Source organism: Benincasa hispida, chromosome 1, assembly GCF_027475165.1.
Source record: "Benincasa hispida cultivar pf3 chromosome 1, pf3_genome.v1.1, whole genome shotgun sequence".
NCBI lineage: Eukaryota > Viridiplantae > Streptophyta > Magnoliopsida > Cucurbitales > Cucurbitaceae > Benincasa > Benincasa hispida.
Window position 1 is genome coordinate 24,592,033 of NC_143478.1, and position 24,198 is coordinate 24,616,230.

The 24,198-nt window shown below is 35.7% G+C and overlaps 1 protein-coding gene and 1 pseudogene across 2 annotated transcripts in view; one reads left to right on the forward strand and one right to left on the reverse strand.

The window, feature by feature from the left end:
• Positions 1–24,198, forward strand: part of LOC120074826 (calcium-dependent lipid-binding family protein) — a 111,941-nt gene that overhangs the window by 72,865 nt on the left and 14,878 nt on the right. Inside the window, exons 37-52 of one of the 2 annotated variants that reach the window (XM_039028028.2) lie at positions 8,926–9,221; positions 9,386–9,470; positions 10,914–11,612; positions 11,751–12,069; positions 12,755–12,913; positions 13,009–13,172; positions 13,297–13,477; positions 13,547–13,816; positions 13,915–14,121; positions 14,391–14,445; positions 17,903–18,033; positions 18,150–18,665; positions 19,032–19,850; positions 20,326–20,402; positions 20,703–21,156; positions 21,257–21,343. In XM_039028028.2, coding sequence (XP_038883956.2) covers positions 8,926–9,221; positions 9,386–9,470; positions 10,914–11,612; positions 11,751–12,069; positions 12,755–12,913; positions 13,009–13,172; positions 13,297–13,477; positions 13,547–13,816; positions 13,915–14,121; positions 14,391–14,445; positions 17,903–18,033; positions 18,150–18,665; positions 19,032–19,850; positions 20,326–20,402; positions 20,703–21,156; positions 21,257–21,343 — 4,519 coding nt within the window. The remainder of the gene's footprint in view (positions 1–8,925; positions 9,222–9,385; positions 9,471–10,913; positions 11,613–11,750; positions 12,070–12,754; positions 12,914–13,008; positions 13,173–13,296; positions 13,478–13,546; positions 13,817–13,914; positions 14,122–14,390; positions 14,446–17,902; positions 18,034–18,149; positions 18,666–19,031; positions 19,851–20,325; positions 20,403–20,702; positions 21,157–21,256; positions 21,344–24,198) is intronic. The other variant, XM_039028029.2, reaches the window with a different exon arrangement.
• Positions 5,305–6,115, reverse strand: LOC150038337 (secreted RxLR effector protein 161 pseudogene; annotated as a pseudogene).

The window sequence follows — 24,198 nt, forward strand, 5'->3', positions numbered from 1 at the left end:
TTTATAAGTAAGAATAATAACTCGCGGGTTACTCCATGGATGACCAACAATTTTCAGAAGCCTAGTTATGATAATCGAAAATCAGATTCTCAGGAGATTGTTTGTCACTATTGTTGTAAGTTAGGACATCTAAAACATGATTATCGAAAGTTGTTGTACAAGGCTCAACGATCTCAACATGCTCAAATAGCTTCCACCAGTGATATGGCCGGAAAGTCTGTTACCATTCTCTACTGACGATTTTGCTAAATTTCAAGTATTTTAGGAATCCTTGCAGGCATCTTCTTCATCAAACCCTACTGCCACCATTACTGAAATAGGTAATTCAAAATGTCTTCTTACATCATCTACCAAGTGGGTCATAGACTCAGGTGCCACCGCTCATATGACAGGTAATTCTAACTTATTTTCTACACCTTTGTCCCTTGCCGACAGATGGATCTGCTTCCTCTGTTCTTGGATCCGGCACCATTCCTCTCACCCTATCTCTTTCTTTATCCTCTGTATTACATTTGCCTCAATTGTCTTTTAATTTAATTTCTATTAGCCAGCTTACACGAACCTTAATTGTTGTGTCTTGTTTTTTTTATTGGTTATTGCTTGTTTTAGGATCGTATGACAAAGAAGATTATTGGTAGAGGACATGAGTCGGGGGGCTTTTACATTTTTTTACCACCAGATACCAAAAGTTGTAGCTTGCTTTGGCGTTACATCCCCGTTTACAGTTCACTGTTGTCTGGGTCATCCTTCTTTGTCCGTGTTGAAGAAAATTTATCCTGAATTTTGTTTTTTGTCATCTTTGAATTGTGATTCGTGTCAGTTTGCTAAATTTCATCTTCTTAGTTCTAGTCCTAGAGTCCATAAACGAACCAACACTCCATTTGAGTTTGTTCATTATGATATTTAGGGTCCTTGTTCAGTTGTGTCTCAAACAGGTTTTGTTACTTTGTTACTTTTGTTGACGTTTATTCTCGTGTGACTTGGTTATATTTAATGAAAAATCGTTTTAAGTTATTGTCTCATTTTTGTGCTTTTCATGCTGAAATTCGAAATCAATTTAATGTCTTTCTCAAAACCTTGCGCACTGATATTGCTGGTGAATATTTCTCTCATGTACTTGGATCTTACTTATGTGATCATGGCATCATTCATCAATCCTCTTGCACAGACAATCCATCTCAAATTGGAGTTATTGAAAGAAAGAACAGACACCTCCTTGAAACAGCCCGCGCTTTATCCTTTCAAATGCATCTTCCAAAGCAATTTTGGGTTGATGTGGTGACACTCCTTACTTCTTGATTAATAGAATGCCTTCCTCTATCCTTAATGGAGAGATTCCTTATTATACACTTTTTCCTACGAAATCTTTGTTTCTTATTGCCCCTAAGATCTTTGGTTATGTTTGTTTTGTTCGGGATATTCGTCCATATCGTACTAAATTAGATCCAAAATCTTTGAAATGCATTTTCTTAGGCTGTTTGCATGTTCAAAAGGGTTATCGTCGTTATTGTCCTACTCTAATAGGTATCGTGTCTCTCACGCTATTACGTTTTTTGAAGATATACCTTTTAGTCCCTCATTGTCCAGTTGTTGTAAAAGAGAGGAGGATGATTTTTTTTATCTATGAGATTACCTCTTCCACATGATCTCCTACTCAACCTTCTTCTGTGTCTCTTCCTTCTCACCCACTGGTCACTTGAGCTTACTCCAGGCGTCCTCCACAACCACCTTCAGCACGTCTTACACCGATGGCTTATTCGACATCTGATCCGGAATCGAGTGATGATCTACCCATTGCCCTTTGAATAGGTAAATGCACTTGTACTTACCCTATTTCTTCGTTTGTTTCGTATAACCGGTTGTCTTCCCCCACTTATTTCTTTATTACATCTCTTGATTCTATCTCCATTCCTCACTCTGTTTATGAAGCTTTATTTCATTTTGGATAGCATAGTGCAATGATTGAGATGTCTGCATTGGATGAGAATGGTACCTGGGATTTAGTCTCGCGTTTGGCAAGGAAGAAGGCTATTGGATGTAAATAGGTGTTTGATATAAAAGTCAATCCTGACGGAATAGTGGCTTGCTTGAAAGCTCGTCTTGTTGCCAAAAGCTATGCTTAAATCTATGAAATTGATTATTCTGATACATTTTTTCTTGTTGCTAAATTAGCTTCTATTCAACTATTTCTATCCATGGCTGTTACTCATAATTGGCCTTTGCATCACCATGACATTAAGAATGCTTTTCTGCATGGTGATCTTCAGGAGGAAGTTCACATGGAGCAACCACCTGAGTTTGTTGCTTAGGGGGAGAGTGATAAGGTGTATCGTTTTTTAAAATATTTGTATGAACTGAAACAAAGCCCCTGTGCATGGTTTGGTAAGTTTAATCAAGCACTCAAATGTTTTGGTATGAAGAAAAGTGCTTCTGATCATTTTGTATTCTATCGACGATTTGATAATGGTATTACTTTTCTTGTTGTGTATGTTGACGATATCGTTATCACTTTAAATGATATATCAGGTATATCTTCTCTTAAGACTTTTCTTCTAGGTCAATTTCATACTAAAGATTTGAGACAATTGAAGTATTTCTTGGGTATTGAAATAATGAGAAGCAAGAAAGGTATTTATCTGTCACAATGGAAATATGTACTTGATTTGTTGTTTGAGATTGGAAAATTACGAGTCAAACCAGGTTCTGATGATACTGAATTTGCAACTTGCTAGAGAAGGAGAATTATTTAAAGACCCTGAGAGATATAGAAGACTAGTTAGAACATTAAACTATTTAATAGTGACACGACTAGATTTTGCTTATTCTGGGAGTATTGTGAGTCAGTTTACATCTTTTCCTGCAGTGGATCATTGATTTATTGAACTATAGTAGAACAAACTCTATGTTACCAAAAAGCTGCACCTGGACGTGGGATCTTATATAAAGATCATGGTCATACAAGGGTTGAATGTTTTTCAAATGCTAATTGGGCTGGATCTCGAGAGGATAGGAGATCAACCTCTGGATATTTGTGTTTTTGTAGAAGGAAACCTAGTGTCATGGAAAAGTAAGAAATAGAATGTAGTCTCTCGTTCGAGTGTTGAGTCCTAATATAGAGCGAAAAGAGATCCTCAACTGTCAAAAGTATGGTCAGTCTACCTTGTCCTTCGACGTTGAGATCTGGTGCCACGAACCAACCTTCTCTGAGATTGGATAGTGTGGATACATCAACTTTATCTGAAATGGGTTTCATTGTTATTGTTCTAGCTAAATTATGGTGTGATAATCAAACTGCACTTCACATTGCATCAAATCCAGTGTTTCATGAACAAACTAAACATATTGAAGTGTATTGTCACTTTGTTCACGAGAAAATATAAGAAGGGTTAATATCTACAGGATATGTGAAGACTGGAAAATAGTTGGGAGATATATTTAACAAAGCTGTAAATGGAGCAAGAATAAGCTATTTATGCAACAAGTTGGACATGATTGTTTTATTTGCTCCAACTTGAGGGGGTGTGTTATAATCTATTTAATTAATTTGTATAGTTGTCCTTTATTGTAATTTTGTATATCCTAGATTAGGGTTTCTCATTCTCCTATATATATACCTTTTATCTAATTAAATGATGAGAAATTTATTCTCCAAAAGTACAGAGTACAATGGGATATGACTTCAAGCTTAATACAAGCCAGGACTATAGAAAGGCTGTTGATGCCCTCTCAAGGATGCCCTTGAGGGTGCATTTAGCCTGTTTAATCAGCACCTACACTACTCGATGCGGAGATAGTGAAACACCTATGCAATATTCAAGCTAATTTAAGTTAGACATGCAAAGTCATTGTTATGAATTAGTTTCACTGCTCTACGGATATGAATTAAATAGGCATAAGTATAGACTTCTGAAGAATTAATTTACCTGGTAAGGACCAAGGTCGAACCTAGGGATTCTCCAGTCAAATAATCCTAATTAATAATTTCTTTTGATTCAAACAGATTTAGGACTAACATTCATGCAATGGAAGGTTATGACTAAGAACTTTAATTAAAATGTGTGATATTCAGTAATGTAAATGGTGTGTATCAAAATGCAAAGAATGGATGCTAGAGAGAGATGTTATGTGGTGAGAAACAGGGTTGAGATGATAACCATCATACCTTTAAATACACATAAGAGCTTTGGTTCGTATTCTTAACAATAAATACTAAACACAACCTTTCGATGAGAAAGCCACATGCATCATATCTTTATGATGCATGCATGGTTGTTACTTGAGTGAAGGGTTATCTTTATCTCTAAAGATATTACCTACTTTGATTAATGCAATCCACAATCCCTTACCTGTCTTTTCTACTTGATTCAATTGGCTAAACGGAACCAAGTTTAAGAAATATGCATTCATAAATCAAACCGAATGTCACCCAAAATATATTTGTCGGAATGATGATATGTTCACCTCAACCCATGTTGGGTTTAGCTATTCATAAAGAAAGAAGAAAGTAGAGCGGAGGAAGAGAGTATGACAAAGATAATAATGATATAACGATGAAATGAAGAATAGAAACTACAAGAATGTTTGTATAACATGTAGAGAAGAAGATAAATGATAAATGAAGGATGGAGTTGCGATTGCCAAGCTTTTCACCGTGGATTAGTAGTTTCTTACTTCCCTTCGACTACCTTAGCTCCTTGCTTGTTAGCCAATGGATGAATGTTGATGTGGAACGCCTCTGGAAATCACCCTCTCCTTTCGTTGTGTGTAATTTTCTCTCATTTTGGGCATCAATTTATAGGCGAAAGGAGGACATTCTCTGCCAATCTGATAGCATGGCAGGCACGACAAGCTTCCTTTTTCACATGGCACTGATTTGTTGTTGGTGGTCCCTCGTGCGTTGCTTGTTCACCGTATAGTTTGCTTCTGCATGGTTACTTTGACACAGGGAAGCTGAATCCTTTACAGATGTATATCCCCCATAAACATCTACTGGATCAAGAAGAGTTCTTCACACATATCACGATTCGGTCTTGGGCTCATTCCAATTTTCTTTGAACATAGAAGCGATTGATGAGTGAATTATATTGGCACGGCATGAAAGGCATGGTTAAACAATATGTGGAAGAATGTGAGATTTTTGTCAAACGAATATGTAAAACTCTTAGGTTTGAGAAAGAATATGAATACTCTATTCATTCACCAAAGATATGAATATATACAAGTGTACAAAGCATAGAAAAGAAAAATATCACAAAATATTTACAAGAATGGAAAACCCTAACTATAGAATTATAACGCTCCCCCTCAAATTTGAGCATATATGTTAATCATGCCCAACTTGCTACATAGATAATCTATATGTCTTTCGTCCAATGCTTTCGTGAAGATATCTCCTAATTGTTCTCCAGTCTTCACATATCTTGTAGATACCAACCCTTGTTGAATTTTCTCACATACAAAATGGCAATCAACTTCAATATGTTTAGTCCTTTCATGAAATACTGGATTAGATGCAATATGAAGTGCTGCTTGATTATCACACCACAACTTTGTCGGTGTGGTGATTTCAAATCCCAACTCAACAAGAAGTTCATATATCCAAATCAATTCACACACAGATTGTGCCATTGCTCTATATTCTGATTCTGCACTTGAACGTGACACCACATTTTGCTTCTTACTCTTCCAAGAAATCAAATTACCACCAACAAAAACACAATACCCTGAGGTTGATCTTCTATTTTCTTTAGATCCTGCCCAATCGGCGTCTGAGAAACATTCAATATTAGTATGACCATAATCCTTATATAATAAACCACACCCGGGAGCAGCCTTCAAATAACAAAGAATCTGTTCCAATGCAGCCCAATGATCAACTGTAGGGCATGACATGTACTGACTCACAATACTTACTGAATAGGCTATGTCAGGTCGAGTCACTGTAAGATAATTAAGTTTTCCCACTAACCTCCTATATCTTTCAGGATCTTTTAGCAATTCTCCATCTTTTGTGAGTTGTAAGTTGGGCATCATTGGGATACTACATGGCTTAGCCCCTAGCGTTCTTGTTTCAGTCAACAATTCTTTGTGATAATAGAATTCTTTTCTTGCTTCTTATTACCTCAATTCCTAAGAAGTATTTCAACATGCCCAAATCTTTTGTATAGGATTGACTATGAAGAAAAGTCTTTAGAGACTGGATACCTAAAGCATCATCACCAGTAATCACAATATCATCCACATATACGACTAACAAGATGACACCACCCTCAGATCTCTTAAAAAAGACTGAATGATTTGACCTGCTCTTTCGCATTCCAAAGCTTTCAATCACCTGACTAAATTTACCAAACCAAGCTCGTGGGCTCTACTTTAATCCATACAAGGATTTACAAAGGCAACACACCGTTCCATTTTCCCCTTGAGCAACAAACCCTGGTGGTTGCTCCATATACACCTCTTCTTGAAGATCACTATGAAGAAATGCATTTTTAATATCAAGCTGATGTAAAGGCCAATGATTGATTGAAACTAATGAAATAAACAACCTCACAGATGTCATTTTTGCTACAGGAGAAAAAGTATCAGCATAGTCAACGCCATAAGTTTGTGCGTCGCCTTTCGCTACAAGGCGCGCTTTTAACCGAGCAACAGAACCATCAGGATTGACTTTAACTGCAAACGCCCATTTGCAACCGATAACTTTGTTTCTTGTAGGGAGAGAAACTAAATCCGAAGTACAATTATCATCTAAGGCAGTCATCTCCTCCACCATTGCGGCATACCAACCAAGATGAAACAAAGCCTCAAGAACAATTTTAGGGATGGATACAGACTCTAAGGATGCAATGAATGAACATGTGGAAGGCGACAAATGGTTATATGAAACAAAAGAGGAAATAGGATAAGCACATGTACGTTTACCTTTACGAAGAGCAATAGGAAGATCATCACCCGTTTCTAGATCCAATGACGAAGAAGACTCTGGTACAGGGCATGGAATTGGAGGAGGTTGTCGTCGAGTATAGACTTTAACGATGGGAGGAAGAGTAGAGGTAGCCACAGGTAGAGATGAATCAGGAAGAGGATCGGAAGGAGAAATAACTGTGTAGACAAGGAAATCATCCTCTAATTCCTTATGCTTCCCTTGACTCTTATTCGAAGAGAAAGACGGTGATGAAAAAATGGGGTATGTTCAAAAAACGTGATATCAGGAGAGACTATATATTTATTTAGACTAGAACAATAACACCGATACCCCTTTTGGACACGGGAATAACCAAGGAAAATACATTTTAAAGACTTTGGATCCAGCTTGGACCTTACCAAATCCTGGAGTGCATAGAGCAATTTTCCTATAAGTTAGCGTTGCCTGCTAATCATCCGTTCATCCAGTCTTCCATACCTCACAATTGAAACAAGCTTAGGGCAGTACCACCACCACCACTGTCGAATCCGAACCTCTACAACTTAGTGATGATTTTGAATGGCAAGCTGTTTCGGAAGAAATATTCGCATATCATTTCAATGACACACGACGAAGGAATAGGTACTTGTTGGTCCAATGGAGGGTCTGCTCGAACACGAGGCTACTTGGGAGAGTATCAATCAATTCAGAGAGAAATTTCCATCATTCTCCCTTGGGGACAAGGAAGCAGACATCCTTGGGGGTGTTGTTAGGCCCCCACTCATTAATACCTATGCTAAGAGAGGTAGATGGGGGTAATTCACCCCATTAGTTGGCTGTACAGTTAGTTATATAAGTAGGTGTGTATCCGCATATTTTGGGGGATGTGATATATGTATTAGTTGGTGATAATCCACAGCAAGAAGAGCTCCACCCTCTCAAATAGGTGTGAACCTTGTATTGCATGATCTTACTAATATATTGTGACTCGTTGGAGGAGTCCTTACAGTGTCATAAGTTAAAGTAGTTAATGAGAAAAACAATTACATGGTTCATGGAAAAACGAAACTAGAACATAGAATTACATTGAGAGCAGAATTTACATAATGTATGTAATTTTCATTTGATTAAATTTAAAAACTGCATTCTATATGTTATTTTAAAATGACTAAATAGAAAAAAAAAAGGGGGGGAAAAAAAAGAAAGAAAGAAAGATAACAAACTAAGTTCAAAATTGATATCATACATATAATTTAGGTTTTTTGGATATATCTAATTTAAAAACTAAATATTTTCGTTACTATAGCTAATTTAAAATTAAATATTACTCATTTTATTTTAATAAATTCAAAATAAAATACCATTAATTTTTGGTACATCGAATATGTTAATTTGAAATACGATATATAGTTAGATGTTAATATATTAACTTAAAATTAAATCTTATATTTTAAATGGTGTTTTGCAAGCATGGTAAATTTAACCATATCATTACTTTATTTATTTATTTATTATTATTATTATTTTTTTTTTTTGCGCATACACGATGGTTTTGTTAATTATTTTAGTTTTTATATTCTCTCCCTCTCCATCTTTATATTTTCTTTTTCTTCGTCTTTTTTCTTGATTGGGGGAGGGGGAGATTAAAGGTGTTGATAACCTGCCATTTTTCAGCTTAGTGAACAGTTCCAGTCAATTTTTGGTCACTGGTTTAAGAAGCCGTATCTTCATTATACGTCCCCTTACTGAAGAAATCAGAAGATATTTCTCTGTTGGTGACTATTGTTACCGAGATTAGTTGATTGTATTAGTATTTACGTTCTCTCCCCCTCCATCTCTGTATTTTCTTTTCAGTGTCTTTTTATTTTCCCTTTTGATTCATAGATGTTGATAACCTTCTATTTTCAGCTTAATGGACAGTTCCTGTCTCTTTTTGGTGACTGGTTTAAGAAGTCATATCTTCATCATATGTTCTCTTCCGGAAGAAATTGAAGTTTTTATCCTTGTATTATGAATAGGTATGCATCAAAGGAAAATGATACTTGGATTCGTGCCCTTGTGAAGGATTTCACCATTGAGGCTGGTTCAGGACTTGTTATTCTTGATCCAGTTGATGTTTCTGGGGGATATACATCTGTAAAGGACAAAACCAATATGTCTCTTGTAACAACTGATATCTGCTTCCATCTCTCATTGAGTGCCATTTCCCTCATACTTAACCTGCAAAGTCAAGCTGTTGAAGCAATGATGTTTGGAAATGCTGCACCTCTTGTTGCCTGTACCAATTTTGATAAGCTCTGGGTGTCCCCAAGAGGTTCTTAATTTAACTGGAATACTTAAATTAAAATTTGTTTTGAAGCTAACTTTACTCACTAGTAACCATTTAGTATCGAAAGATTCTGGCTGGTTATCTGATTCTTTTAACCTAATGAATTGGTTACTCCACTCATTCTTGCAACTGTTGGTTTTTCCATGCAGCAAATGGGTCCTCTCATAACCTTACCTTCTGGCGGCCTCGAGCTCCATCAAATTATGTTATATTAGGAGATTGTGTGACTTCACGGTAAGTCTTCTAGCCTTCATATGTTTTTAGTTGCTGAAGTTTTGCTATCTGCTTGTGCATGTATGTTTTCATTCTGATTATATATATCGTGCTCATAATGTTGTTACTTTACATAGTATCAGAGAAGGGGATTATATTTTTGAACCCTTGTAAAGTAATTTTCTTTCCAACTAATATTGATTTTCACTTATTGGGACTTCTAAAAATTTCTAAGCCTACAAGTGAGGGGGAGTGTTAAAGTGTTAATATAATTAAATTTACTATTAAGCCATCAGGTTGAATGGTGATTTAACACTGACACAAAAATTACCTTAAGGAGGTGAGATATTTGATGGGTGAAAGTTTCAAAATTAAGTTACCATCAATTTTGGTGAAAATTATCACCCCTTCGATGCTCTCCACTTGGTAAGCAGCCTTGATCACGTCCGTCCCCAAACAAATAGAGAGTGTCTAAAGGGTGAGAATTTTCATCGCTAACGGAGTTTGCTTCATCAGAAAAGATTCCATGAACATGAATCAAAGCATTGAGCCAACAATCTTGAGGTGGTTCTCACTACAGTTTGAACTCCAGAACTTCTTTTCTTTGATGGTCAATATTAACTTCCGATGGTATAAAACCACCAAATTTTGCTTTAGTTCTATGGCATGCTTACAAACATCAAATAATTTTTTCCCCATAATATCAATGTTAAATTGTTTAGCTTAATATATCCCTTGTAGTTAAGAACATCTGCTTTACCATATTTTTTAATGCATCATTTCTCAAATCTTAGCTTATTTCTTCTCAATGTCATTGCTAGAAACCATTTGTTTTAAATATTATTGTAGTTAAATGCTTCCCAAAAACGGTTACTCACTATTGAGTAGAGTTAATTTCTGTGGAATGGCATCTAGAAAGAGGAAAAATCCATATTTTACAGCTTCTTGGGTCATTTAGCGAAAGAAATACAGGATATTTGAGAACAAAGTTGAAGATGATGGAGTCTACTGGCATGAATATTTTACTTATCGTTAGTGGGAGAATGTTCATCATTCCTTAGTTAAAATGTAGGTGAAAAGATGCTTTATCTTCATGTTGATTTTTTATATTTTCCTAGATAATTGTTTCCTGGGCTGTTTCAAATATAGAAAAATGAACTAAAATATTTACACATAATAGCAAAATATCACAGTCTATCTGTGATAGACCACGATAGACAGCGATAGACTACTATCTGTGTTTGATTACATGTAGTTATTTTTAGCAGTTTTGTCTTTTAAAATAATTTCCCTTGTTTCCTATTACATATTAGATAGGATCTTCATTATTCATTGTAAGTGCTTTATTCTTGAAGTGATCTATACAAGCTTTGATAACTTCTTTTTTTTTAGAAAAAAAAAGTTAAAATTTTTTATTGATAGAATGAGAAGAGGCTAATGCAGTTTTGCTTTTATATGTATCAGGCCAATTCCTCCCTCACAGGCAGTAATGGCTGTTAGTAATACATATGGACGTGTGCGGAAACCAACTGGTTTCCATATGATTGGTGTATTCTCCAGGATTCAAGGATTTGAATTTGATGAGAAATCTGATATTGATTGTTCCATTTGGATGCCTGTTCCACCTCTTGGATACACAGCAGTGGGTTGTGTTGTACATGTTGGAAATCAGCCACCACCAACCTATGTCGTTTATTGCATACGTTCTGACCTTGTCTCTTCGACAACTTATTCAGAATGTCTACTTAATTCTCCGTCAAATTCTTGGTATGGATCTGGGTATAGCATCTGGCGTATGGACAATGTTATTGGATCATTTATTGGCCATGCTTCAACTGACTGCCCAGAGAAAGACCATGCTTGTGATTTGAATCATCTTCTTAAGTGGAATTCAAATCCTGATTACACTTCCTCTAAGGAACCTTCTTCAAATACTGCTTCTGATCATGACACTTTAAGTCATCATTCAATCCCCCAGGGTGCAACTTCATCAGGATGGGACATTCTAAGAACTATTTCAAAAGCAACTAATTGTTATCTGTCAACTCCCAACTTTGAGAGAATATGGTGGGACAAGGGTAGTGAAGTCCGTTGTCCAGTTTCGATATGGAGACCTTTGGCACGCCCCGGTTATGCTATATTAGGAGACTTCATAACTGAAGGGTTAGACCTTTCCATAAATTAATTATTTTTTTCATTCACATTAATTCCATTTCTTGAATTACATATTTTTCTTGTTTCATAGTCATTACACATTTTTATGAGCTTTTGTAAATCTTTTTCATCAACTCATCCTTTCAGCTTAGAACCACCAGCTCTAGGGATACTGTTCAAAGCTGACAATGCTGAAATTTCGGCAAAACCTCTCCAATTCACTAAAGTTGCTCACATTTTTGGGAAAGGATTTGATGAAGCTTTCTTCTGGTACCCCATTGCTCCTCCTGGTTATGCTTCCTTCGGATGTGTTGTTTCAAGAACAGATGAAGCTCCTCGTCTTGATTCTATTTGCTGTCCAAGAATGGATCTTGTTAGTCAGGCCAATATTTTTGAGATGCCCATTTCAAGATCTTCAACTTCAAGGGGATCTCAGTGCTGGAGCATTTGGAAAGTTTCAAATCAGGTTGATATAGATCTCTGATCTATGGTTTTCATTCCAAACAGGTGGTTTCGTATTGTGTGGAGTTAAAAAATAATTGGTTGAATTATAAAATTTAGTCCCTACACTTTCAACTTTGTGTCTAGTAGTACTCTGAATGTTAAAAAGAACTTTCAATTTTGTTCTAATAGATCCCTAAACTTGAAAAGTTCTAATAGGTTCCTCACATTTTTAATGTTATGATTAGGGCCTGACAAAATCTTTAAAAAAATTTAGTCTAGTAAATTATAGAATTTGTAATTTTTCGAGAAGGTTGGATAGGTCAATAATTTATTACCATATATAAAATTCAATATTCAATGACCTATTAGATAGAAAATTGAGTGTTAACCGATTAGATATTTGTTCAGTTTAGAGACTTATTAGACACAAAATTGAAAGTTTAAAGACCTATTAGACCATTTTATAATTAATAGATCGATCAAATAGACGCAAATAGACGCAAATGTGAAAGATTCAGGACTAAACTTTTATTCAACCAAACTACTATTAGTAGTAAAGAACAACCTTTAATTGTTCCCTTAAACTAGAAGTGTACTTTCTAATCAGTTTATTTACTATTTTGGATGCTGTTTAAAGTTCTGCATCCAGATGCTAATTGATTTGTATAAAATATAGATAGGATCCTTTTCATTGTGTGCTTCTGCAGGCATGCACCTTCCTTGCACGTGCTGATCACAAAATACCATCTAGTCGATTGGCATACACTATAGGTGACTCTGCCAAACCAAAGACACATGAGAATGTAACTGCTGAGATGAAGATTCGGTTTTTCTCTCTGACTGTTCTAGACAGCTTACATGGAATGGTATTGTTCTCCTAGAACTAATATACCGTAATCCAGCATGTGCTGGTTCCTTTGTCTTTAATTGTTAACGATAATCAAATTTTTCTTTACTCTAGATGAAACCACTTTTTGACACAACAGTGACAAATGTAAAATTGGCGACACATGGTTCACTGGAAGCGATGAATGCAGTGCTGATTTCTTCAATTGCTGCATCAACTTTTAACACACAATTAGAAGCATGGGAGCCTCTTATAGAACCATTTGACGGCATATTTAAGTAATTGACAAGCATACTTATGCGTCATGTAGTTCCTTCATATTGGATTTGCCTTCGAACTTAGGCCTGCTTATATGGATGGGGTACTACTCACTAAATATTCTTTAACTTGTATATATGTTAGGTTTGAAACATATGATACCAGTGCCGATCAGCCTCCAAAACTTGGAAAAAGAATACGTATTGCAGCCACCAGCATAGTTAATATTAATGTCAGTGCCTCAAATCTTGAAAATTTCATTGGGGGCATTCTTTCATGGAGACAACAGTTGGAACTTGAAGAACGAGCACAAAAACTAAATGAGGTATTGATCTGGTCAATGATCTCAGTAGTAGGTTAATCCTTTTGTGCTTCTTAAATTATTTCCTTGCAGGAAGCTGTTGACTACCTTAGACATGGAAAGGATGCTACATTCTCAGCATTGGATGAAGATGACTTGCAAACTGCAGTTGTAGAAAATAAACTTGGCTGTGAGATTTATCTGAAAAGATGCGAGGAAAATTTAGATATAGTTGATAAACTATCCCTTGGTGACTGCGTGTCAGTGTGGATTCCACCTCCAAGGTTTTCAGACAGGTTAAATGTAGCCGATGAATCAAGAGAACCACGTTATTATGTTGCAGTACAGATTATTGAAGCAAAGGTTGTATGGATATTAGGGATTTATTAAGTGATCATTGCTTAACGGATGTGGTCTCTTTATTCCTTTTGAACGTGAGGATAATTTTAGCTTTTTTGCAGGGTTTGCCTGTTACTGACGATGGTAATAGCCATAGCTTCTTCTGTGCTTTGAGGCTTGTCATTGAAGGTCAGGTGCCAGGACAACAGAAGCTTTTCCCTCAGAGTGCAAGGACAAAATGTGTCAAACCCTTGATTTTAGGAAACTCTTTACTGGGCGAAGGCATGGCAAAATGGAATGAACTTTTCATTTTTGAAGTTCCTCGAAAGGTACTTCATTTCTTTTTTAGAAAGAGACAATACTCTCAGGTTTCTCATAATAATAACAATAGAAAAATAAAAAACAAAGAAAGAAAGAAAAAGCTGTAAGGATATATGAAAGCTCTCCAATTAAGACAAATATCTTGTTGAGAAAAACCTTCATTTCTTCAACCAAAGTTTCATTTCTTATTAAAATAAACATATATATATGTGTGTATATGTATATATGTCGGACGATGCTCACTTTCAACAAGTTATTAATAGCATTATCTTTGCAGGGGTCTGCTAAGTTGGAAGTTGAGGTCACAAACCTTGCTGCCAAAGCTGGAAAAGGTATGTCGTTGGTTCAACCATTGAGCCTTTGGCTTATTTTCTCTCAACAATTATAAATTTTGAAAGGTGTTCTTTCACCTATTTTTTCTCTCATTGGTTGCTTGGATCAATAATAAAATAAATCTCAATTTTGACGGTCTGTGGTGATGATTTATTCTCATTAGGATGGATAAGATGTTGGAGTTAACATGCAATTAGCAGAAGCAAACAGAATCATTAAGCACTCTACATCTATTTTAGCAACTAAGAAAGCATGTTCAAGAACTAAAATTAGGGTTTGATGATATACCTTTGAAGACTTTCTTCAGTCCACGAGTTGAGCTTGAATCTCCACTCCAAAGTGTTGTAGACCACCACTTGATCTTTCCTACTATTCTCTAGGACCTTAGATTGGGTGGTGGAACCCAAAATGAGCTAAGTTGGTAGTGGAACCTAAAATGAGCTAAGATTAGAGAGAATTTTATGGAAGAAGACTGGTTTTTTGGTGTTTTCGGAGTTGAACTTTTCTTCAACAATTTTTCTGAATTTCGGCAAAAATCTTCACCCTCACCTTAGTTGAATAACCGTTGTTTTATTCAACAAGTTCATGCAACTATCTTGCATGAAGAGGTGACACTAATCCCACTCAATTTGAATGGAAAAATGAGTGTTCAAAGTTGGAAAAACTCACTTAGGGTATTTTTCTCATTTTCATTAAATTTTGAATTAAAATTCAAATTTTATTTTGAAATTAAATTTAAAAAAATGGAAAAAATAATAATATTAATTCAATAATAAAAATTAATTTTAAACAAAAACAATTTATAAAATTAATTTCAAATAATTAATTAAACAACTTTAATTAATTAAACTAATTTAATATCAAATATTAAATTGATTAAACACCGTTTTTCCAACATGAATCTCTATTCATATAACTAATATTTAAATCACATTTAAATATTATCCAATTCTCCAATCTCGTTTAATCCGACAATTAAACGTGTAATTATATCGTATAAAATTACCAATTTCCTTAATTCAAATTTGAACACTTTAATCCATTTGTGAGCTAGTAGGGGACTTAATGGACCTATAGATTATGGTCTCCAACGATTTGAGATTAACTGGCTAAACTCTTTAACTTAATTAACCAACATTCGTTAATTACCGGGTCACCCCACTAAAGCCCAAAAGTTTCACTCCTCTGTAGATATTACATCTTGTCCCTTAAGTCCCACTGACCCTCTAATGAACCATTAGTTTGTGATTTAATCACTAAACTGAGTCTCTCTTGGGCAAATGAGAGGGTGGGGCCCCTTGTTCAAGACCCGGAGTCAACACTTAAGGGAATAACTTCTCTACTATCCCTAAAAGCGGGTAAGAGTGAATTTCATCTTGCACCCTATGTCCCTAGCTATCTACTCGGTCTTATCCCTGAAATGGGAGACTTATTGAGCTGGCGCTGTTGAACCAACCCTCATCCATGCAAATCTAAGGATAATCCCGAATAAATAGAAGTTCATAGTTAGCTCAGGGTTAAGGTTAAGTTACCTAGGTCGTCGCTTTGAAATAGTCTGTCTTAAATAGTAAACAGTATTATAAAGTAAGAGTGACTTATTTCTTGGTTCGATCTTATACAAACTCTTTGCATAGGACGCCCCCACTTGCATGTCTTCACATGAACGAATTAGGATCACTTCGTTTGTAGCACTTTACAACAATTGTAACATCTACAAAGTGGGTCACATCCAATAGTGTCCCCAGAATAAGGTATCCAATGTTATCTAACGTTATCCGTATACTATAGACCATTTTGGCTATTTATTCGAACTTGATCCACTCTTATATCTCCACATAAAGTTCAAGTATTCATGTAATAGCCATGGATCTTAGTTTAATGTTAGGTTATTTCTAAAACGAAATGAGCAATTCAAACATTCAATAACAACTTTATTGAATAAAATTTCAATAATATCTATATTGATTAACAGAATAAGTTTATTGTTTACAAACCACGAGTTTAGGACATAAAACCCAACATAAGGTAGGTCTAACTGATCACAAGAAAGATATTGCATGTCAGTTTCAAATCAAGACCTAGGAACGGTGAAACATTTTCTATGGATGGAATTTGCAACATCGAGAAAGAGTATCTTTGTTAATCAAAGAAAATACGTTCGCGACAAAACAAGGTCACTTGGTTGCAGGGTTGTTGAAACTTCTTTTTAACCTAATTTAAAGCTATAAGAGCAAACTTAAAAGAAATAAAGGACAAGGAATAATATCAAAGATTGTTGGAAGAGTAATCTATTTATCTCATAATCATCTCGTTGTTGCATATGTTGTAGCCATGGTCAATCAGGTTTTGCATGCATATGAGCCGACTCATTTTGAAGTTGCTTACAGAACTCCGAGATGTCTAAAGAGGACTCTTGGGAGGGTATCTTATTAAAAAGACATTGTTATGTTTCCTTCCAAGAAAAAAAGGCATAATCACATCGAAATAGGAATTTTTTTAACAAGAGACAAAAACTTTTCATTGATGAGTGAAAAGAGAATAATGCTCAAGAGATACAAACTCCACAAGATATAACACATGTAAAACTCCACAAGACTGTGAACATAAAAAATAAAAGGTTTAAATACTACTTTAGTCCCCGTACTTTTGGTTTTTGTTCATTTTGGTCCCTATGCTAAAATGTTCATTTTGGTCCCTATACTTTCAACTTTGGTTCATTTTGATCCCAACACTTTAAAAATGCTCATTTTGGTCCTTGTACTTTAAACTTTGATTCATTTTGATCCTTATACTTTTAAAAAGTGACTATTTCTGAGCCCGTCATTTTCATTTTTAAAGGATTAGAATTGTCACTTTTTAAAGTTTAAGGATCACAATGAACCAAAGTTGGAAGTACAAGGATCTAAATTAACGTTCTAAAAGTAGAGGGACCAAAATGAACCAAAGTTGAAAGTATAGGGACCAAGATGAACATTTTAAAAGTCGAGGTACGAAAATGAACCAAAACCAAAAGTATAAGGACCAAAGTAGTATTAAGCCAAAACAAAATAATAATAATAATAATAAAGTAAAACGAAAACATATCTGAACATAAAATGATAGAAAAAGATATAACAAGACCTTATTAAGCACAAATGAAGGCTGCCCAATTTAAGTTGATATCTTGAAGAGAGTAGCCCTCAAAAGATTCGGATAAAGAGCACCAATCATGATCGAGGCCTTTCTGTTTTGATGTTGCAGATATAAAAGAGAACCTTCTGTCTCAACTCCTTGATCATTGGGAACCTTTCTGTTTCCCAATGGGCATATTTAGGGGCTGGAGAACCTTCTGCACTGTTTCTCTTTCTTTTTCTTTTTTCTTTCTTTTCTTTTTTTTAATATAGTTAGTTTTTAGGATGCATTGCAAGTTCATCATAGTTGCTACTTCCTCTAAGTGTTTGTGCTTCCATAACACAGGTGAAGTTGTCGGTGCTCTTTCCTTTTCTGTTGGACATGGTTCAAGTGTGCTAAAGAAGATTGCTTCAGTGAGGATGGTGCATCAGACAAATGATTTTCATAATATTGTGCCATATACGCTAAAGAAAAGAGTGAGCTTTGTGGAAAAATTAAGTTCTGGTTTCTCTTGCAAATGTTGATGTCATTGCACACAACCCCTTCTGTATACAATTTTTGGTAGTTCACTATTTTAATCCTTTTTTCTTAGTTTCAGCCGAACAATCCTGAAGACATGGCTGACTGTGGAATCTTGCTGGTTTCTACTTCATATTTTGAGAGGAGGACAATTGCAAAATTTCAAAGGGATGCAAGAAATGAGAATCTCATTGATAGAGACACAGGTTTCTGGGTTGGGCTTTGTGAAGATGGAGAATGGCAAAGTATTCGTTCCCTACTTCCGTTGTCCACCGCTCCCATATCATTACAAGATGACTACATTGCTATGGATGTTGTCATGAGGAGTGGAAAAAAACATGCAGTTTTAAGGGGGCTTGTAACGGTGGTAAATGATTCGGATGTTAAATTGGATATCTCCATCTGTCATGTCTCTTTAATACAAGGCCACGATGCCTCTTTTGGAACTGGTAGTTTCGATATTGTGGTTGAAGAAACTTTTGAAAATCAACGTTTTCATCCAAATTCTGGATGGAGTGATCAGTTACTTGGCTTCCGTCATGACGATCCAGGACATTGGAGTACAAGGGACTTCTCACATTCATCCAAGGTTAGTTTTTTTTTTTTTTTTTTCTTTTAAGTGATGACTTGTTATTCATATGGTTGGATTGATAGTTTCTTAGAAAAAATAATAAAGTAACTGAAGTTGGATTCTTGTTCTCTAGTTTCCTTTGTCTTCTCCATTGGTCATTTTCTCTTGCTCTGGGTTCTGCGTTCTTGGCCTTTATTTTGGCATTTTGTTTGGTTTATTATTTCCAATGTATTTCACTACTTGTCCTTTTCTTAGTGGAGATCTATAATTTTGAGCCTTAGTCTTTTTCTTTATATCATCGGTTTCTGTCTCAAAAATTGATGTTGGTTTCTTTTTTGTAGCTATGATCACAAGCATCTAACCTTTCTGTTGCTTTTTCTGAAGGATTTCTTTGAACCACCCCTTCCTCCTGGATGGCAGTGGACAACAGCATGGACTATTGATAAAACACAATATGTAGACAATGATGGCTGGGGATATGGTCCTGACTTTCATTGTTTGAAGTGGCCTTTAACCTCTTTCAAGTCTTGTAAAAGTTCTTCTGATGTTGTGCGCCGGAGGCGTTGGGTTCGTACAAGACAGAAATTACCTGACCAAGGTGTAAATTCTTTAAAGACTGATTTAGCTTCCATAAACCCTGGAGCTTCTGCTAGTTTACCATGGAGAAGCACATTAAAGGATTCTGATCAGTGTTTATTGGTTCGTCCTTCTGCTGATCAGCTCATGACCCAATATACTTGGGGTCGTGCGGCTTTTGTTGGTTCTGTCTATGCATGTGGAAAAGATCAGGCTTTTACTGATCAGGGTTTGCTGGGTAAACAGGCTACTTCGAAGCAGGAAAATAAAATTTCCAATCTTGCATTCAAGTTGAATCAGCTTGAGAAAAAGGACATGCTTCTTTGTTGTAGTTCTGGAAACAAACAATTTTGGTTGAGTATAGGCGCAGATGCATCAGTTCTCCATACTGAACTAAATGCCCCTGTTTATGATTGGAAAATTTCTGTCAACTCTCCGATCAAATTGGAAAGTAGACTTCCTTGTTCTGCAGAATTTACTATCTGGGAAAAAACTAGAGATGGGAAATGCATTGAAGGAAAAAATGGCATAATTTTTTCGAGAGGTAGTGAACAAATATATTCAGCGGATACTCAGAAGCCTTTATATCTTACCTTATTTGTTGAGGGTGGTTGGGCTCTGGAAAAGGTAGAAATTCAGTTTTTTTTTTTTTTTTTCTTCTTCACTATTTTGAAAATTTTGCCCTTGGCACCTGAATATTGCTTATTGCTTCAGGTTGTCCCTTTGAACTTATAATTTCTATTTCAAGTAGTTTTCCGATTGAAAAAAAGTTTATTTTTCTCAATTCTCTCGATCTGCAGCCTCCATCACAATTTTGTGGTTTTATGTTAAGAATTTGTTTTAAAAATTAAAAAGTCAAAAAGAACTCTCTATTAGCAATCTTTATTTATTCCCAAATTGCTGTATTGTTAAGAAATATGTTTGAGTTTTTCTAAGCATGGGACTGTTAAGAAGCAAAACTGAATGTGCAGATTTGAGTAGTGCTAAAAAGACTAGATCATTGAAAAGCTTACTCAAAGTCTATGAAAGTAAAGGTGTAACTTTTTTCTTTTACATCATAATGACATTTAACTTCTCTCTTCTTTCCTAAATACATTGTCAGGATCCCATTCTTCTGCTAGATCCCACGTCTAATGACCCTATCTCACCATTCTGGATGGTTCATCAGAAAAGTAGAAGGTTGTCTCTCCTTGCTGCCTTTATTTTGTTCATTTGTGTGTTATGGCTACTCCCCCCCCCCTTCTCTCTCCCTCTCTCCTCAATTCATTATTTGTTAGCTTAAATGTGGATACTTGTGATGGATAATGTATTTTCAAATTTCAATGATTTCAACGGGCTTCTTTTTGTATTCCCTTGAGCCTTGATGTCTTTATCTCGTTCGATATTTGGTCAAATTGCAGTATATGTAAAATTTTCGTATGTTACCTCACAAAATCTCATTCATCATTTGTCTCCGTTTTATCTTTATATTTTATGCAGGAGACTCCGTGTGAGTGTTGAGCGAGTAATGGGGGGGACTACTGCTGGTCCCAAAATTATAAGGTTTCATGTTCCTTACTGGATCGTTAATGATTCGTCTCTATCTTTGGCTTATCGAGTGGTTGAGTTGGAACCCCCTGAAAGTGTAGATTCAGACTCTCTGGCACTGTCAAGAGCTGTTAAGTCTGCAAAAATGGCCTTGAGAAATCCTATAAACTCGCTGGACAGGAGACATTCTAGTGTAAGAAGAAATGCTCAAGTCCTTGAAGAAATTGAGGACACAACTCCAGTTCCTAGCATGCTTTCTCCCCAAGACTATGCCAGTCGTAGTGGTGCAGTGCCATTTACATCTCAGAAAGAAACGCATGTATCACCTCGTGTCGGCATTTCCATTGCAATGCGCAACTCTGACATTTATAGTGCAGGCATTTCCCTCCTTGAGCTTGAAAACAAGGTGATTTGATGTGCAGGAAAAATTAACGACGCAGTTAGAATATTTCCTATTGTGTATCTCACATAATTTGATGCTCATTGAAAATGCATTGATGTGTCAGGAACGTGTTGATGTAAAGGCTTTCAGTTCTGATGGATCTTATTACAAGCTTTCAACTCTTCTAAGCATGACTTCCGACAGAACAAAGGTTTGATATGCTTACAACAGTTCAATTGGATTGAGTTTCCTTGTTTTGGAGTGCAGTGCATAAATAAATTCCTATCTCTAAGTTGTGATAATTCTTTTGCAGTTGATAAAGTATAGTTAGGAACGTGCTTTGTTTTCTTGTAAAATATTTAAGAAGAAGAATTTCATTATCTCAAAGAAAATAAAGATTACTGAATCGTATACGTTTAGTAGAATTTACATCAGATAAAAAAAACAGTCCTTAAATTTATTTATGAAATATACATGGAAAAGAATCGACTGTATAAAAGGTAAATTATGAAAGATAATGAAATAGAATCCTATAGGCTCGATAAATCTTCTTGGATATGGACAAACGTTCTGGTCATCTAAATGCTCCCCTTCACGCTAATCCACGGATGCCTCGCACTCTTGTTCTTACCCTTAAACAAGTCAATCAATCCAAATTCGAATAACTTATGGCACAATGAGTGTTTCTCATCTCTCACCCCCTTGAGAAAATGGTTTTAGAAAATGAGTTTAAAGAAAAGGTTTTTGCAAACTATAAAACTCTTAGGTTTGAGAAAAAATCAGAATACTCTATTCATTCACCAAAAATATGAATATATACAAGTGTAAAAGCATAGAAAAGGAAAATATCACAAAATATTTACAAGAATGGAAAACCCTAACTATAGAATTATAACACGCCCCCTCAAGTTGGAGCATATATGGTAATCATGCCCAACTTGTTACATAGATAATCTATACGTCTTCTATCCAATGCTTTTGTGAAGATATCTCCTAATTGTTCTCCAGTCTTCACATATCTTGTAGATACCAACCCTTGTTGAATTTTCTCACATACAAAATGGCAATCAACTTCAATATGTTTAGTCCTTCCATGAAATATTGGATTAGACGCAATATGAAGTGCTGCTTGATTATCACACCACAACTTTGTCGGTGTGGTAATTTCAAATCCCAACTCAACAAGAAGTTGATATATCCAAATCAATTCACATACAGATTGTGTCATTGCACTATATTCTGATTCCGCACTTGAACATGACACCACATTTTGCTTCTTACTCTTCCAAAAAATCAAATTACCACCAACAAAAACACAATACCCTGAGGTTGATCTTCTGTCTTCTTTAGATCTTGCCCAATTGGCGTTTAAGAAACATTCAATATTAGTATGACCATAATCCTTATATAATAAACCACGCCCGGAAGTAGCCTTCAGATAACAAAGAATCTGTTCCAATGTAGCCCAATGATCAACTATAGGGCATGACATGTACTGCTCACAATACTTACTGAATAGGCTATGTCGTGTCGAGTCACTGTAAGGTAATTAAGTTTTCCCACTAACCTCCTATATCTTTCAGGATCTTTTAACAATTTTCCATCTTTTGTCAGTTGTAAGTGAGGCATCATTGGGATACTACATGGCTTAGCCCCTAGCTTTCCTGTTTCAGTCAACAAGACAAGTACATATTTTCTCTATGATAATAGAATTCCTTTCTTGCTTCTTATTACCTCAATTCCTAAGAAGTATTTCAACATGCCCAAATCTTTTGTATGGAATTGACTACGAAGAAAGGTCTTTAGAGACTGGATACCTAAAGCATCATCACCAGTAATCACAATATCATCCACATATACGACTAATAAGATGACACCACCCTCAGATCTCTCAAAAAAGACCGAATGATCTGACGTGCTTTTTCGCATTCCAAAGCTTTCAATCACCTGACTAAATTTACTAAACCAAGCTCGTGGGCTCTGCTTTAATCCATACAAGGATTTACGAAGGTGACACACCATTCCATTCTCCCCCTAAGCAACAAACTGTGGCGGTTGCTCCATATACACCTCTTCTTGAAGATCACCATGAAGAAATGCATTTTTAATATCAAGCTGATGTAAAGGCCAAAAATTGATTAAAGCTAATGAAATAAACAATCTCACAGATGCCATTTTTGCTACAGGAGAAAAAGTATCAGCATAGTCAACGCCATAAGTTTGTGCATAGCCTTTCTCTACAAGGCGCACTTTTAACCGAGCAACAGAACCATCAGGATTGACTTTAACTGCAAACACCCATTTGTAACCGATAGCCTTCTTTCCTACAGGGAGAGATTAAATCCGAAGTACAATTATCATCTAAGGCAGTCATCTCCTCCACCATTGCGGCACACCAACCAGGATGAGACAAAGCCTCATGAACAGTTCTAGGGATGGATACAGACTCTAAGTATGCAATGAATGAACATGTGGAAGGCAACAAATGGTTATATGAAACAAAAGAGGAAATAGGATGAGCACATGTACGTTCACCTTTACGAAGAGCAATAGGAAGATCATCACTCGTTTCTGGATCCAATGACGAAAAAGACTCTGGTACAGGGCATGAAACTGAAGGAGGTTGTCGTCGAGTATAGACCTTAACGATGGATGGAAGAGTATAGGTAGCCACAGGTAGAGATGAATTAGGAAGAGGACCAGAAGGAGAAATGCTAAAAAAACATTATTTTTTCTCTTATTAATCTTAGGAGGAAAGAATTTCTTAAATAGAAGAAATATCCAATTACAAATAAGGAAAAAAGAAAATACAGCAAATATAATACAATAAGTACAATATAAAATTTCACAATGAGGGAAATAATCAACACTCCTACTCAAGCTGGTTTGAAGATATCATTCATAGCTAGCTTGTCAATCAACTTGTTGATTTGCCAGTTTGGAAGACCTTTGGTTGACACATCTGCGATTTGCTCTGCTGTCGGGAGAAAGGGAATGCATATTATTCCTGCATCAATCTTTCCTTTATGAAGTGTTTATCAACTTCAATATGTTTGGTCCTATCAT